Source organism: Carassius gibelio, chromosome B21 (genome assembly GCF_023724105.1).
Source record: "Carassius gibelio isolate Cgi1373 ecotype wild population from Czech Republic chromosome B21, carGib1.2-hapl.c, whole genome shotgun sequence".
NCBI lineage: Eukaryota > Metazoa > Chordata > Actinopteri > Cypriniformes > Cyprinidae > Carassius > Carassius gibelio.
This window is the reverse complement of record NC_068416.1, coordinates 13179318-13197653: the sequence shown is the minus strand read 5'-3', so window position 1 is coordinate 13197653 and position 18336 is coordinate 13179318. Positions and strand designations below refer to the sequence as shown.

At 35.9% G+C, this 18336-nt stretch overlaps 1 protein-coding gene across 3 annotated transcripts in view; it reads right to left on the bottom strand.

The window, feature by feature from the left end:
• The window catches only part of stim1b (stromal interaction molecule 1b), a 32014-nt gene that overhangs the window by 9031 nt on the left and 4647 nt on the right, over positions 1-18336 (bottom strand). For all 3 annotated transcript variants that reach the window (XM_052587688.1, XM_052587689.1, XM_052587687.1), the window contains exons 3-7: positions 12486-12616; positions 10616-10730; positions 10245-10356; positions 10041-10153; positions 5195-5372 (exon numbers count right to left, since the gene is read on the bottom strand). In XM_052587688.1, the coding sequence (XP_052443648.1) occupies positions 5195-5372; positions 10041-10153; positions 10245-10356; positions 10616-10730; positions 12486-12616 (649 nt within the window). The remainder of the gene's footprint in view (positions 1-5194; positions 5373-10040; positions 10154-10244; positions 10357-10615; positions 10731-12485; positions 12617-18336) is intronic.

The following is an 18336-nucleotide window of genomic DNA, read 5'->3' as shown; positions in this document are numbered from 1 at the left end:
AAATTTAGTTATTAATGTGGCTTAATGATGCACGTGGTTGACAAGAAGTCTTTGATTCAGTTTAAAATAATCGCAATCAGCTTTGTTTGACATATCTGTGACATCATCAGTGTGTAATATTTCCTAGGATTTCGGATGATTCATTTTTCTCCTTTATCAGTCAAAGAAATGAGAATGAAAGCGATAGAGGGTGTGGGCATAAAAGTGGAGAGGACTGCACAGGGTTGCCTTCTCTCCTGTTGACGTAGTCCCAGTTCAAACAGGAAGTGAGGTATAAATCAAACTGTCATTGATATGACAGCGGCCAAGGGAGAGTATAACACTCATAACTTGGAGGGGAGCAGAAGATAAATGGAAAGGAAGGAAATGACCAGCAGAGAACAAGGAGAATATTTCATTAGAAAAAAAAACATTATAGACAGGCAGATAGATAAATAGACAGACAGACAACAGCTAGATAGATAAGCAGACGATAGACAGACAGACAAACACATAGATAGACAGACAGACAGATATGTGAAATATGAAAGCCTTTTGCCACAGAAATGCCAGTTGCATCACACAGGACGGACGTGGTGCGGATCAAAGTGGAAACAAGGTGTCTTGATCTCTGTTCCAAACAGGATTTAGTGTGAAGGATATGACAGAAATGCCACACACTCAGATCCATGTGCAGCTCTGTAACACCGGCCATACCTACTGTGTGACTTAATCACATTACACCCAACAAACATTCCTCTTTTCCTAGAACAAACTAATATAGATCATCAAACTGCATCCTTCTCCTTATAAGGCCATAGCTTTAAATTAATGCACCGTAAAGAAAGGATGTTTGAATCATGAGTTTCTCCGGGACCTCTGACCTCTGAAAAAAGACAGAGACACATTCTCTGTTCTGCCTCAGTGCATGTGGGCGCCAGCTGAGCTGAGAGTGCGATTGTCTGAAACACTCCGAGCTGGATTCGGCACAGCACGGCCCGTCCTTTTGCCATTTAAGGACTTTTGAGGGATGCTTGCATCACCCTGCAAGAGTCTTTTGACCTGAACAGACAAAGATAGTAGGAAATGAAAACTGTATAGACAAATTCCTCTTTTTGTCTTTAAATAAAACATTAGCGTACATGTAGATTTCTTTCAAGTCACTTTAGACCTAATAAGTGTGTATTCGTAGTAGTTTCTGTCATGTAAACATTAACGTTTCAATAAAACATGAACCTTTTAGGGATAATTTATCTAATTACCAGTTTTTGTGTTTTTGAAAGAAGTCTCCTGCATTCATTTTCTCAAAAATACAGTAAAAACAGCAACATTGTAACACTGAAATATTATTAACTATTAATATTTTTATTAAAATATATATATATTTTAAATATACTATATTCATGTAATGCAAAGCTGAATTACTTCAGTCTTTAGTCTCACAAAATCCCTCAGAAATTATTCTAATATGCTGATTTGCTGCTCAAGAAACATTTCTCATTATTATCAATATAAAAAAAAACGCTCCTTGCTGCTTGATATTTTTGTGGAATTGATTACTTTTTTTTCAGGTTTCTTTGATGAGTAAAAACTTTAATGAACAGTATTTATTTGAAATTTTCTGTGACATTATATATTCTTCTACTTCCACTTTTGATTAATTTAATGCATCCTTGCTGGCTAAATTAGGTAATATTAGTTTATTATAAGATATTACAAAGAAACGTGCAGCATTTTGTCCAAGAAATTAATTTAATTTATCTTAAATCTCATTTTGTAAAAAAAAAAGGTGAATCGAACCGAATTGTGAAATCAAAATCATGAATTGAACTGAATCTTGAGTTGAGTGAATCATTAAATCCCTATTTTTCTCTTTTTTTTTGGTCTGATGTCACATGGACTAATTAAACAATGTCCTTACTATGTTTATGAGCCTTGATCATGATAGTATCCTTGTTGTCTATGGAGGATCAGAGAGCTCTCGGAATGACTCCAAAATATATTCATTTCTGAAGATGAACGACGGTCTTTTTTGGATGAACTATCCCTTTAAGACTAGCTGCCATGGAAAACAACCAATACATACAGTTTTTAGTTATACAAAACGTCTAATAGGACAATGCTGTGACAAATCAAAATCAAGTATTCCAGAGAGCTGTGTAATAAAGCAAACTAAAATAATTAAGTATGATGTAAGATGCATTAGTGTTCATTAGTGTAACGGAAGGCTGTTGTTTACAAGTGTTATATAATTCTCTGATGAATCATGCTATTAGTAGAAGGACGTAGCCTACTGTTCTGGCTAATTTCACACTTACGGGATTTCAGCTTCTGGGTTGACTATTGCTATCGCTAGATTGCACCCTGGATTATCTTTCATAAAAGACAAATAACACTTCTGTCATCTCTCAGTGATGTCATGTACAGTAGCATATTATAAAAAACACTACTATTACTATTAGTAGTATATATTGCTGTTGCACATTTCATAGTTGCTCTTCTTACTGAAGATTAATGCAAAGACGGCAATTAATGTATGTTGTAAGTGGACTGTGTTAGTTTCATTTTAATTGGTGAATATTTGCTATAATATCGGCTCTATGCCTGTTTGTGAGTGGCTAATATGTTTCTGGTATATATCTGGCAACATTATTTTAAGCCTATTGCAGTGAGTAACGTTTCATTTATTAAACAAGCATGTTGCAAGACGTTCCCATTTATATTCCAGGATTACAACACCACGATTGTGAAAGAGTGATTCAATGTATGCACTCTAAAAATAAAAATTGAGAAAAAAAAAATAGGTCACAATGTAGTGTATTAATTTGAATGATTTTTTTTTGTTGTTGTTGTATTTATTTAATTGTTTTAGTACAGATGTGTAAGTTTGTTAAAACAATGCACACCAGAATCAAAGCTTAAGGTGTGTAATTAGAGTATATATATTTAGAAAGTATCAGAGTATATATATTATTTAAATAAATGCTTACTGATGCGAAAAAATACTGAATGTGTATTTCTGTTAATGACGCGACAGCTGGTGACTAACACCACCCGCGGTAAATTTGAGCAGAGTCTGAGTGTCTGTATAAACTACCAACAAATACAAATGAATTTCTTTGTAGATGATATAACAGCAACTTTGAAAAGAGACATATCAGAAAAGGCAAGAAGTGATATTTGAGAGCAGAGTTTACAAATGTTATAGCGGCAGACCCGTAGCGGAACTAACTCTACCCAGCGGTGACGTAATCATAGACCTACTCATGCACGAAATCGGCTCATTACAGATACTGTAATGAATAAATGCATACCTCAGAGTGTGTTAAAGGGTTCATCGGATGCTACATGGACTTTTACAAGTTGTTTGAACTGAAATATGTGTTGGCAATGTGGGTACACAACCACCCTGTAATGATGAAATTCCACCTAGTGTGTGTTTTTTTTTTTATCTACTAAAATCTTTACCTTTTTCAAATCGAACCGATCTCAGATGCCTGCCTGTCTGTGTGACATTACAAAAACAGGCCCCTCCCATGATAGTTTGATTGACAGTAACGTTTCAACACAGTCTGGACTGGCGTCTTATTTTAGACCCGCCCTGAGTGAGCTGTCATTAGTATCAGTATCTACATAAATGTGTCTATGTAAGCACGAATCATTCGTGATCCAGCTTCACACCTCTAGAAGAAGTGAGTATAAGGTTTTTAAAATAATCTTTGCAAATCGCCTATCCTAATAATGTACTAATTAACAAGTTTCATGGTGAATGCGGCTAAAGTAAACAGTCTCTCTGAGAGTGGCTAGATGGGCGGGGTCAGCAGAGCTCATCAACATTTAAAGGAAATGCTTATGCTACAAAACGGATTGCTCTGAAAAAGAGCTGTTTTTGACAGGGTAAAAAAGGTGTTTTTAACACTACCATAGAGAAACTTCAGCCAAATTATGCTACAGACTTTTCATTAAGACTCAAAAGAATCATATCAACTGGGCATCTGATGACCTCTTTAAAAATGCAAGAGGGTGCCCGGCTTTTTAAGCCAACGAGCACTATATTGCGGTCCATGGCGAGACCCCCTCAAAAACTGGCAACATGTAGGCTTCTGATGACATGCTCAGTAGTGGAGTTAACACCGTCAATCTGCACAAGGTCTGTCTGCATTGTACGCGACATTGTCAGTGCATTATAAATAGAACAAGGCGTCAGTTTACTGTCAGGGATATGTCATATCATGCCGCATCCAATGTAGACTGCGTCACTGATTATAATAGTTATTTATCAATTGTGGTAATCTGCAAAAAAATGTTTGTCTATACATCAGTGGTTCCCAACCTTGGTCCTTGAGGCACCCCAACACTGCACATTTTGCATGTATTCTTTCTATGAAACATCAATTTAAGGTCATGGAGTCTCTATTAATTAGCTGATGACCATAAATCAGGTGTGTTTGATTAAGTGTTGGGGTGCCTCCAGGAACAGGGTTGGGAACCACTGGTCTAGATAAACAGCTTTATTCTTTAAATTAGACTCGTGTATGATAATCTGTCCAATCTGGCAACACTGTTAGAGTCTCTATGTCCTAAAACTTAATCATCCAGGATGTCTGGAACTGACTAGCATTTCAAATAAAAATAAACATTTGACCATACTAAGTATAGCTGCTCCTATTTCAGAAACCAGACTAAATGTACTTTCAATCAGTAACAAAAATAAAGGTATTTTATAGGTTGTTTTCAAACTTAACTGTGGCAAGCTGTTCATTACCAGAGACATATTCATATTCATCCCTCGCTGTGTAGTTGAAGTGTTTACAGTAACCACAACAGGCTTTACTGTGAATAAACAGTTAAAATATGCAATTAATCACCCTAACGTGTTAGTATGAGACCGGACCTGACAAAATCACTTAGCAATCGTGTGATGTCATGACCAGTTAAAAAATAAATCTTGTTTTTTTTTTTTCTTTTGCTTAAGATGTGATGTAACCATCTGTGAAAGACTGTTTACAATAGTTCTTCAAATTCAACCAGGAGAAATGCATTGCTAACTTACAAACAGATGTTCCTCCATCTAGAAAAGTAATCCTGCCTCAGTAAGTTTTTTTAAACTGTGGATCATGAAATATGAGCCTCACAGCTCCACTTTAAAGCCTTTTAGCTGTTTTTTGCTGTAAGCCTGTTTCCTGTTCATTTCTTATACAAACTGAGTGCTTACTTCTGCTGCAGGTCCAGCAGGCTCTGCTCAGCTCTCTGAAGCCCATCGAGGTCCTTCATCATCTTGCCAATGTGGTCCCTAGAATTCCGGTTCTGGATGTAGGCAAACCAGCAGCCCCCAACTCCAATGATGATAGACACCACCAGCATCAAGTCCTTCAAGTGACTGTGTTTGCTCACTGCCAGAAAGACCAAAAAAAACAACAACACTTGAGTAACAATAAAGATGATTGTCCACCTTACAATTCTGTCATCATTTGCTCACTATCATGTTGTTCATAAAACACTAGGCAGGTTTAGCTGAATGTTGATGTTGCTCTTTTCTGTAAAATGAAAGCACCTATTAAACATGGACATCATATTATAATCTCAGTTTGTTTTTTACAATCTGTGTCTTTGACATTTTCTCTTTTCAGTTCAAAAGTTTGCGGTTGTTAATTTTTTCATCAGGGCCTCATTTATTTGATCTAAAACACAATAAAACAGTAATATTGTGAAATATTTGAAAAGTAGTTAGTAAAAATAGTTTTCTTAGTTAATATATTTTAAAATGTGATTTATTCCTGTGGAGGCAAAGCTGAATTTTCAGCATCATTACTCCAGTCTTCAGTGTCACACATCTTTCAGAAGCCATACTAATATGACGATGTGCTCAATTAATATTTCTTATAACTATCAAGGCTAAAAAACAATAGAGCTGCTTAATATTTTATGATGATTCAATGATAAACAGTTAAAAAATATATTTGTATTATTTTAATGAACTGCTGAATAAAGGTATTCATTACTTTAAATAACAGTGACAGTAGTGTATGAATGAATGTACAGTGCTGTATGCAGTACATCTAGTGATGTCATGTGCGAATTATGACTCTTTTTCAACACGCATTCCATTCGTGACCCCAGCTGACCCTGACATGGTCGAAGCAAATGAGTGTTTTCTTTCCAATGCTAACATCCATTTTCAATGTTGTTTTTCATACCAAAATAAAACAGTTAAAGTATTTGACTAATGGGTCAAGAATGCTTTCATCATGTCGACCAAAAAATGTTATATATTGCAGTTGAACATGACAGATAAAATAATCTTATTCATTATTCTTTTCAAAAAAATATTCTTTTCAAAACATGACTTTACCAGGATATGCAAGTGTGGACTGACTTGCCCTTCTATGAACTTACAAAATCACAAGCACAAGAGTATGAAGAAGGTAAATGGAAAAGTGCCAAGGATTTTTTTGGCAGGAGTAATCCATCAAATTAGGATCTGCTCAGGCGGGTCTGCTCCTGTCTCTACAACTCCAGTCTAACATATGTGGCTGTTGCACATTTAAAAAACAATGTACAGACTGCTTTTAGCAAGAACAGTAATACAAACAACTAGTAATCTACTTAGAAAAAGTTCCAGTTAGGATCTAACCATGCAGAACGTATATACACATCAGCAGTTCTCTACTATCACATTTATCTTAATCTGTTTTGCATGCAAAAATGGTGGCAATAAATAACTCCAGAGAGGTGTTCCCCACAACGGTGGTGGCATCAGCTGCGTAATGAGAGGATTTGGATGACTGGATTAGCAGGAGCTATTTCCATCTGCGATTTCACTGCTCACATCCTCCCAGGAAAATGGCAGGTGACAGGACATGTTACGGTGCCAAAAGTCTTTGAGAGTGGACGGTGTTGAATCCTTCAACCTTGACGCTCACCCATCCTAACCGGCTCAGGTTAAATCTCCTGTGGGTTTGCTAAAGCCGCCACATGATGAACTTCCGTCTTGGATTTCCTTTTCACTAGTGTTTGATGAAAGAGCTCTATGAATGTATTTAAAGGAGTGTTTTGTTTGCATACATAATCTTTGACCAGGTCTAGGGATTTTGGATGGCAGAGCGTCCTCATTTCTTTATGTGTAAGTGCTAAAGCTAAAATTTTTAAACAGACACTAGGCGGATTTTCCATTAGTGAACACCATGAGACACTTTTGTAAGATTGTCTGGAACAGTGAGGAACCTTTTACCGTGGCTATTTACCGTGGACAGTATAAACCGTGACAGGAGAGGCAAATAACTGCCATAGCTGAGATTATTAAGAGGCTTTGGACGGAATCTCGAACCGGGAGGGATCAACCAATCGGCGACAAACCAAATTCACATACGCACTGGTATATTTATACAGTATACGAACTGATTACATCAAATACCTTAAATTAGTTTGACTTTACAAAAAACACAAAGCTACAACAAATGTTAAAATATTGTTAACCAAACAAAAATCAAATGAACAAATAAAAAGTCATCCAGTTTTATTTAAAAAAGAGAGTAAGACTTTGGCTAGTGAACTACTTCCTAGCAATCACTCTGCACAAGGGTGTTTATGGATCATTATTTTAATGATGTACTGACTACCTTTCTGGGCCTTGAATTATGTCAGTTATGTTGCTGTCTATGCAGGGTCAGAAAGCTCTCGGATTTCACCAAAAAATATCTTAATTTGTGTTCAGAAGATAAAACGCAGGTCTTACAGGTTTGAAACAACATGAGGGTGAGTAATTAAATACAGAATTTTCATTTTTGGGTGAACTATCCCTTTAAGATGTTGTGTCTAATGCCATTACAAAAGCACTTTTGGCACCACCAACATATTTAACAGGTTTGACTCTGGCTGATGTTCTAAGGTAAAGACATCCACATGAACTGTCAATCACATGAATGCACTCAAACTATTCCTGGTCTCTCACCTTTTTATTGATAACATTTGTCCAATCATCCCTCGCTTCTCTGTTTGACCAGCTTTACTTAAGTATCACGCTTTAACGGTTGACATTAATGGGACATATCTCTTCTGACTGGCTCTTGTACTACAATAAGTCTGGCTATTTTCAGATGCAGAATATATTTGCTCATGAGAAAAGAAAACAGACTAAACCTTCCCTTGATTTCAGCACGTAATGAGCAATAAATAGTTACAGCAGTCTGGCCTTCATCCAGAGAATCTTCTGCAAACATCAATCCAGAAAAACGTGTTATGCCTCAAAGAACATTTCCAAGCTAGTGTTTTTCTAAAACAGGAAGTAGAATTAAGAAAAGGCATTGGCTATTTGAACTAAGTTTAAACAGCGATGGATGCTATTTACACTAAGTGCAATAGTTAAAATAACTGCATTTTCTGCTATTTATGCTACTTATTGCAAATAGTTCCAATTATAGTACATTATAAAACAGTATGCAATAATAAATTGAGTGTACATTTTCATTTTAATTCAAATTATTAAATGGGTGCCACCTTATTGGGACAATAAAGCCATCCGTACTCCTACCCTAACCCTACCAGATACTATATTTTCAACCTTATTTCCTTAATTTTCATTGAATTTAAATGTTTTTCTGATGTGATTTGAAATTTGAAAAAGCAGATTCGAACTCAATCTGATTCGATCGCGTCACGACACACACTTTACCATCTGCTTCACTGGAGATGACGACTGTTAACTGTCTATTGTAATGTTGACTAGCCAAATCACACATTGGTGGCAAGAGTTAGTGTAAATAGCCTGAGCGGACTAGGTGGGCTGTTTGCACTGAGTGTAAATAGACACTCTGTTAAGAAAATGGTTTCATTAATTTAGCAGAAAGATAATGCAAATAAACCCCCCCCCCCTCAGAAGACCCCAGATGATTTTAACTCTGAACAATCGGAACGTAGAACTACAGCCGCAAATTCATCGCAAATTAATCGCAACATATAATCATTGCAGATAATAGTTTTCACTGTCTGATTACATGCAATTTGTAACTAACTGAATGATCCTTACTGTACATTTCTGCCATAGTCACCATTAATAACCTACTCCTAAATATAATGTAGAAACTGTGTATTTTCTGTAAAGCTGCTTTGCAACGATTGGTATTGTGAAAAGCGCTATATAAATAAAATTGAATTGAACTGAATCGAAAATAATTCTACTTCTGGAAGCCAGTCAGTCTAAACAGCATTTCAGTTGAACTTAAACAACAAAATGAACAAAAATAGTGAGTCTTCTATTAATATCTGTGTAATGATGCAACTCTAATATGATTAATGGAAAGTTCAAATGAATCAAACTTATCAATGCCGACAAACTGATTAATTCAAATGGACAGTTTTAACTGATTCACAATAATGAATTGATCTTAAAAACTCTTGCCAATAAATCAGAATTCATTCAAATGAACGTTTTAAAATGATTAAGATAAATGAATTAAATATAAATTCTTGTCAATAAGAATTAATTCATTAAAAGAAATTATGTGATCTTTCCAAGACTTGCAGATTAATCTAAATTAATTAATTAAATTAATGAATTGGAATGGACAGTTTACAGAAATTAATCTTACAAAATTACACCCTTGAATCAGAAATGATTGATTCAAATGGAGAGCTTCAAAAGGATTCACAGAAATGAATCAAACTTATTGCCAATAAATTAATCTTTTAATCTGAATGGTCAGTTTGAACTGATTCATGGAAATGAATCAAACTTACCAACATTTGCCAATGATTCAGAAAAGATACATTTTAATGGACAGTAATCAAACTCATTCATTAAAATGAATCAAACTTACTAACTAATGACAAAAAAATCAGAATTGATTAATTTAAATGGACAGTTAATTTAAATGACCAACTCTTGCCAATGAATTTGAATTTTTTCATTCAAGTGGACAGTTTCAGCTGAATCAATATTACCTAATTGTGTCTACTTTTGCTACTAGATTTGAAATCAAAGACACTATTTAAACATCTCAAACTCTCAAGTCATGAGACAAAATATACAATATAATATATAACCACAAATATATGCTACTCACTTGGAGATCCAAAAAGCACTGTGTCCAGAGCCTTCAGCTGTAGTTTCTGTGCATGACTGCGGTCTGGTATCTTGAGCACGGACAGAAGCAGGGTGGCATTTTTCACAGCAAGTCTGCGAATGGAACCATCTTGATCACCGAATTCACTTCAGTCCAAAAAGCTGAAAAATTAACTGTAGAGATGATAACTATAAGCTTCCTCACCTGGGCAGAGCTTTTCCACTGATGTCATTCTTCCTGAAGGAATCAACATACTGAGGTAACTCCACACATTTGATGAGCCACTTTTCAGCTTCCTCTACTGTCCAGCTATACACTACAGACAAAAATATTGTTAAGTGCCACTAGAGGTTTAGGGTGCAAGAGGACACTGAGAATATTGCCATGGAAGTTATACTGAACAAATGATGGAAGATTGATGCTTTCAGTTCCACAAACATAATGCTTTCACTTCTGCATTTCAGGTAAGGTGGTGTGGGTTTGTAAAGTCGACTATCTGGGATGATTTTGAAATGACTCTTAAATGGTTAAATGCTTTGTACTTCAATAATTAGCCTGATGAGATGTGTGCAAACCTTCAGAGGCCTTCCAGGAATTCCACATGTCCTCCACCGTGATCAGCATATCTGCTCTATGGAAGCTGTTCTGTTTTCCTTTAGGGTCGTGGTACTTTAAGTCTTCCCTTAGAAACTGTTTAAAGGAAAACAAAGACTGGATGTTAGAATTATCTGATGTAGTGGATCTCATCTGATGGGTTGCGACCCAAAAATGGGACACACCTTGTTCTGACAGGGTCACATGCATCTGGTAAAAAAAATTGTGAATGCAACTATATAAACATGTTTATTAAGTACTGCAAAAATAATAAGCATAACAATTTTCAAAAGCATAGAGAAAAATCCAGCACCTAGATCTTAGCAATAAAACAGTAACATGCTAGTCTAGTCTAGTTTTGATTGATTGTGCTTCTAGAAGACATTTCTTTTTACAGCACTGTGTATTTGCATAAGTCAACATTAGGCAAGAGACGTAAAGCCACAGCAAACAGTTGATTAACTTGTAATGTTTGTCTTGGCCTGTTCCAGATCCAGTAGTTCTACTGTGGGGCCTGAGTTTTAACTGGGTCCAGTCTCTTCACGGTCCCTCAGATCAGCTCTGACTGTGGTAAAGGTTACACTCACAGGACTGTCTATGGCCTTGGGCAGGCTGCTGTCGGTCAGCAGTAATACTGTTTACTCAAGAGTGCTCAGATGTGACATTCTCATGAAAAAGGAATCGCTTTGGGTGATTCAGAGAGAATACAGAGTGCTTTTTATAGCCCACGTTCATAACCCATAATCATGGCGAATCATTTTTGTTTGCATGCAAAAGTGACATATCCATCAAACTGATGGTGACAAGCAGATCCAAACATGGATTTTGAATTTCATTTTTCCCCAAAATAAAGAAGAGTTTGTATCTTTGATAATTAGGTTCCATGAAAAAGATTTTGTACCAACATATTGTACCAAAGTGTCTGAAATGTAGTGACAGCAGAAATTCATCTAAATTGAGTGCAATCGAGTCACACTTTCCAAAGGTCATTTGCTTTAAACATGCAATTCCACCCACCTATCACAAAGTACTATGACTATAACTACTATGAGTTATGTAAAAAAAAAAAAAAAAAAAAACTTACCAAAAATTCATAATCACTACTCAAAAGTTTGGGGTGAGTACAATTTGAAAGCAAACATTGTTTTTTAAAATAATTTATCTTTTATGCTCACAAAGCCTGCATTTATTATATTTTAAAATTACAGTAAAAAGAGTACTTTTGTAAGATATTACCCACTGAAAATACTTTAATAATGTATATTTTAAAATGTAATTTATTCCAGTTATGGCAAAGCTAAATTTTCAGAGATCATTCTAAAATGCAGATTTGGGGGCTCAAGTAACATGTATTATTATCAAAGATTAAAAATTTTTGTTTTTTAGTATTTATTTACTATTTTTAGTATTCATGTGTTTAAAAAAAAGTATCAGACCCCAAAAGTTAAAAAAGGTTTTAATCTATACATTTACTATGTAAAATGATGTATAATAAAAAAAATACATATTCCCCATTTAAAAATGTAACGTTGACAGATGAAAAACCCCTATAACAATGTGTAATGTATGTTCTTCTTCTCAGTAAATTTTGCAACACACCAGACACTACAGCTGTACACTGCAAGCCAGTATGTGGTACTTCACTGTACTGCTGTCAAGTATTTGTAAAATGCTTTTGACAAAACATATTTCGAAGTAGCTTTACAGAGATCTATGTCTTTAGTAGGCCAGCCAAAAGCCACTGGGTCCTTTCAAGCAAGCACTTGTTTGTAAATTGGGCACTGTGCAGCAAAGTCACAACCTCTCAACAAAGCAGACCACAAAACCACACACAAATGCTGCAGCCCTCACCCCATCTGTCTCTGTCACGTCCACGCTGCCGTCTGCATCATCGTCCATATCTTTATGAATGCTGCGGATGGCCTCGAAACTTAGCAGAGAGTTTTCATCATGGCAAAGAAGCTCATCGATACCACACAGTTCTGAAGAAAGAGAAAAACAATATATAAGACAAGACCATTTTTTATTGTTATGTTACAAAACCTAGTAAGCTACCAGAGGGATCATTTTAAGCAACATGACCACTGTAGCACAAGGCAGCCATATTAACTGCCACCCAAAATATTGACTGAATGTATTCAGAGAATGCAATACCAGATTTCAGTATGTGAAGCTTAATGAAAGATACATCCAAGACAGCAGACAAGTTAAGAGAAATACAATTATTAAAACAAACTTATATTTTTCAGCTTTGACAGCCTTCATATATTTTCCCACAGACATTTTCAAAAGGTCTAAATATATAGTATAACCAACGTTAAAAAGTTATATGGTGTGAACCAAGCCAACTATCTATGAGATGAATCACGACATTGCTCTGATTTGAAGCAAAATATAATTTTTATAATGACAATGCTCTGAACATTTAAGCATGGTACAGTATATGACATTGTTAAATTAGCAAAAATTTGTTGTATGTGCATATGAGGCACCGATGAAATCATTGTATTGTTTTCCCAACTTTTGCTCTGTAAGTTATGGTCATACAAATGCTGGTTTGTCATACAGCTAGAAGCAAAACATCATTCAAAACTGTAAAGCTTTTGTAAAATAAAGAAAACTGCTTTCTGCTGTCTGGTTTTTTTTTCTCTGAACTTCAGAGTGCATTAAAATAATTTTCTTTAATTTTGTTAATCTGTAAATGATTTAAGTGAAATATATTTTGTGTACAGGCCTATATATTCCTTTTTATGTGTCCTATATAGTTTTATTTTGTTTTCTCTGTTCAGAGAAACGCCGCAGGTGCATGATGTGCCCTTGTGTGAATCTGTGTTCTACACTGGTTTCAAACAAAAAGCTGCATATTACCTGCTTTCACTGATGCTTGGCGGTCCATGACATATCATCAGATAAACGCTAATTGCCATTGCAACTTACCTTTGATGAATTAGCTGAGAGCGGGCATTTCACTAGTTGGATGCGTCAGAGTCATGTCTGCATTTGGCCATTCTATGCCATCTGACAAACTATATTTTGTACACTTTTTGTTTTGTTTTGGCAAGCATTTAATTATTTTGCCCAGAGAAAAACATTGGATTATGCAACAGATAATGCAACTCGTTGTCTCCCTTTTCATGCTATTTTCACATAAATAATCAAAGGGAAACAGCGAAATAATCAAAAATCGGCCGAACGGTGCATCCCTAGTATCTGTCATTTGACGAGCAGAAATGCCAACTGTACTTGTCTATAGAGTTTAGAAACTAAGTAGGGATAAGGAACTGATCACTTAGTGATGATGTACAGCTGAAAACTGATCCAACATCAGTGCCTTTGTAAGGGTCCAGTGTTTGAGCTCACTGTAACAGGAGAGTTCAATTTGAGGGTGACGCTCACACAGTTGGTAACATATCCACATAAGAGCCATGGAGTGACTTTTAAACAATTTATAGATGGAGAGGCACAGCACAGCTGCTGAGGTATTGTAGATATTGCTGCTTTGTGGTGGTCTGTTAACCTTTGTCTCACAGAATTAAAGGACTTGATTATGGAGCAGGTATTAACTTAAGAAATCATCCATTCCAAGCTATTTTTTTTTTTTTCATGATTAAAAGGTGTTCTTTCAGGCTGATCCATTTCGATAAAAGAGGCTTTTAAGGTCAAAAGATCTGCACAGCTATTTTTTTGTCCCCATTTCACAGAAGGTGAAACACAACAGTGTCTGTGCAAAACCACTAAAACAAACATGCCACAACCACACCTCTTTAAAAAGCACATGTCATCACACATACACATTAGCACTCACTGTGTTTCTGCATGTTAAGAAACATAATGACTCCACAGAAATGTTGACACCACATCCAGTTTAGCTTGCTAACTAAACTGAGCTAACCAGACCCAGATCAAGCAGTCACATGTGCAATGGGTACAAGTCAAGTTAATGGGATAGATTAAACAATTTAAGAAGCAAGACAGACCGATTTGCCATTGGTTTTAATTGAGAAAGAGGCATCAGATATGCATGAGAATAAACAACAAAGTAGAGGATCTCAGGAATTTCCTCACATATTATCCCTGAAGTCCCTGTATGCATTCCCTCCACCCGATTCACTTATGATTTCATCTGACATACAGCCAGATTCAGTTCACTCCCCATAAAGTTCTGTTATCATTTCTGTCATCACCAAACTCTTCTGTGGAACACAAAGTATTTCCTGTATCTTATCTTTAAGACACAAGCCTGGCTACATGCAGGTTTTGCTAAACTTTATTTTTAAACCATGTTGTCGTGAAACGTATAAACTCAAGCAAATCCAGAAACTATTCTTATCTCAGACGCAAACTATAACAAACTACTAACTTCTAAACAGACACAAATGCTCAGTCAATGACATTAAACATCAGTGTACAAAGTGCATTGGACTATAGAAAGCCAGTAAGGTCAACATTTTAGAGTTTTTTTATGAAAGGTTATTTGGATCTTTTTTAATGAGCTTTACAAATTTCTATTGAAAAGCCATATTGTTTGGATTGACATGACTTGTGTAAATTATGACAGAAATTTATTTTATGGGTGAACTTCCCCTTGAACAGCCAGGACACATTGAAGCAAGCTGCTGTTAGAATTTGTTAAAATCCTAGAGGCAACGAATTTCTCATTTAAGACAATCAATTTCCAAAATTTCTGTTCCTGTATCTCTGGTTAGAGCATTACTTCATAAGAAAATGGGGGAAATCAGGAGGCCTAGGATCAGGAGAGAAGAGGAAACAAATGGAGGGAGGTTTGGTCTGCTTCACTTGATTGTGGGGATCTTTAAAAAGATCTGAGAGGACTGTCAGATTTTGTGGAGACTTGAGCATTTACAGAGCTGTTGTAAAAAGACCCTTCAATATTGTCCTATATGACCCAGCTGCATGAAGTCACACACACGTCAAGATCAGACGGGTCTTTACACAATACACACTAGAGGTTTGAATACTTATACATAGCATTGGATCAAATATTACTGTGTGGTAATGCTGAAAACATTATGGTTAACATTGTTTTTCTATTTAATGTTGTAATTTGGGTTCAATACATGTCAAGATCAACCGATAATGTTGATTACCACAAAAATAAATTTTGACTCATACATTGTGACGAGTGGGGCGGGGCCGAGAGCCGTGGAAACGGGGCGAGACCTGTGGAGTGATTCGAAATTAGCGACACCTGCTCGACCCACCGGTCTCGAGTCCCTTGGAGGACATGGAAGGATATAAAACAGGAGCGACGACGAGAGAGGACTAGGCCTGGATTGTTTTAACACAGAGGGAGTGTCAGCCACATTAAAAAGTTAACAGCTTGAGTCATTTGTGGATTAACGCTTATGCGAACCGTTTCAAACGATTCAGTTCGATTCGGTGAACTAGTTGAAAAAGTTCCGGTTACATCGAATGATTCGTTCGTGAACCAGATATCACTACACTTCAGTGTTTTGAAATCTCACAACAGACACGGAAGAGAAGACAATGCTGAATAAAGTTGTAGTTTTGCTATTTTTGGACCAAAATGTATTTTCGATGCTCCAAAAAATTCTAACCGACCCTCTGATGTCACATGGACTATTTTCATGATGTTTTTCTTACCTTTCTGGACATGGACAGTATACCGTACACACAGCTTCAATGGAGGGACTGAGAGCTCTCGGACTAAATCTAAAATATCTTAAACTGTGTTCCGAAGATAAACGGAGGTCTCACATGTTTGGAACAGCATAAGGGTGAGTTATTAATGACATAATTTTGATTATTGGGTGAACTAACCCTTTAAGATGCTCAGGTTATTATTAGTACAGCCACAAGTCATAAATAATAGGCGAATTAACAAGATTTTAGTGTGAAAATTAACTTTTTCTGTGTAAAGTTACATTAAATAAATTTTACAAGCTGTTGCCATGATAACACAACAGCTAAACCCTAAAGTGATGGGAAAAATTTATTTAAACAGCTTTACAGCTCGAATAATACCGATGTTTTAACAGAAAACTTTTAATGCTTCACATTTCTGCTTTTAAATCCATCAAAACATCAATTTCAGAAAATAAGTCTGAGGTAGAAATTATTTTTGTGGTAATCTTCATTATGCTCAAAGGCTCAGATTGAGCCCGGATTATCAAATGTAATGTGTCATTTTGCATTCCAATAAAACTATCTCCACAGTGGTCCAACTTTGCAGCTCTCAACTCCAAAGGGGAGATAACACTAACAGTCTTATTATTCCCACCATTTCCTGAAAAAGGAGAAATGTTCTGGGGAAGGCATTCCATTGGGAGCCGAAACGGCAAGTCCTTTTCTGAAACAGATAAAGCCAGCACAGCCTTGGATGTAATACATGCAATTTAGAGTCTTTTCCAGATGCATGCAAAGAGATCCACCTCAAAGATAGAAGACATGCCCTTTTCGAATTAACCCCAGTGAGGCAGAGGGCCTGGGAAAATACAGTAGGTGATGACCTCTGAAAGCACTTTAAAGAAAGCTTGATTTAAATATTTATTTAAGTAACTTACTATAAACTTATAACTAGAACAACAGAAAAAGTAACTGAAAACGTCAGTAAGTCTCCAGTCCATTGGGGGGGTGGGGGGTGGGGGGGGGTTTGATTGAATGCATTTGAATGCCTTTAAAAATGTAATGTTCAATCATGTTTAAATATTCATTCAAATGAAGAATTTAAATAAGTAAGCGGGTATGACCTGCAATATTCTAGATATGTTTAGTAAAGAGCCATACAGGTACTAAATGGGTAAACCATGGCATTTCAAACTAAATGTTTTATTTTTTTCTGACCACAAATTACTCTAATTTGCCTCTTTGCTTAGGAATTTAAAACTCTTTTCTCTATTTTACACTTATATATCTTAATATATTATATAATCTATAATCTTAAATATTACACTAATTGTAATATAAGTAATGGAAATATTACTAAGTTAGCAATACCCAAGGGTTAAGAAAACCAGAATAAAGATGATACTGTAAATGTCATCGACGTAATAATGCTGTAATGTTTACCAAAAAATATCATCATAGATTATGATATATTTTTTCATGTTATTTTTCATTAAAATTAAGTTTTCTCTATTTTTTATAAGTATTAGTTTAATACACACAAGAGGGACATTTAGGTCCACACAAGCTGAAGTTTAGATATTTTACATTGATTAAAAAAAAAACTGCGCTGGTATCGGATCGCATCATAATCAGACTTTTCTGGATCTGGTCAGATCAAAAAAAAAAAAAAAAAAAAAAAATGGTATCGTTGCAATTCCTCAAGCGTGTGACAGAAATGTTACACCCCTTACCTTACTGTGATGCCGTGTCCTGGCGTGGCAAGACAAAACCAATAAAACTCATTACAAATAAGGCATTTGTTGCATCCAGCAGGGATGAAAATACTGTTTTGTTTGTTTTTGAGTAGACCACAACCTGCCTACTGGTGAAGGTGCATGACAGGACGGGGATCAGTCAGTTAAGTGGAAACTGAACATTAGTGTCAAAGCACAAGAGGACACTTTAATGGATAACAAAGCTTGCGAGGGTGACATACTCCAGCAGTCTTGCCTCATGGGAGGCATTTTAAGTCGCTCTGTGCATTAGCTAAAGGAAACCTCCTGCATTCGGGAAGTCGTGGCCTAGTGGTTAGATAGTTTGACTTCAAACCCTA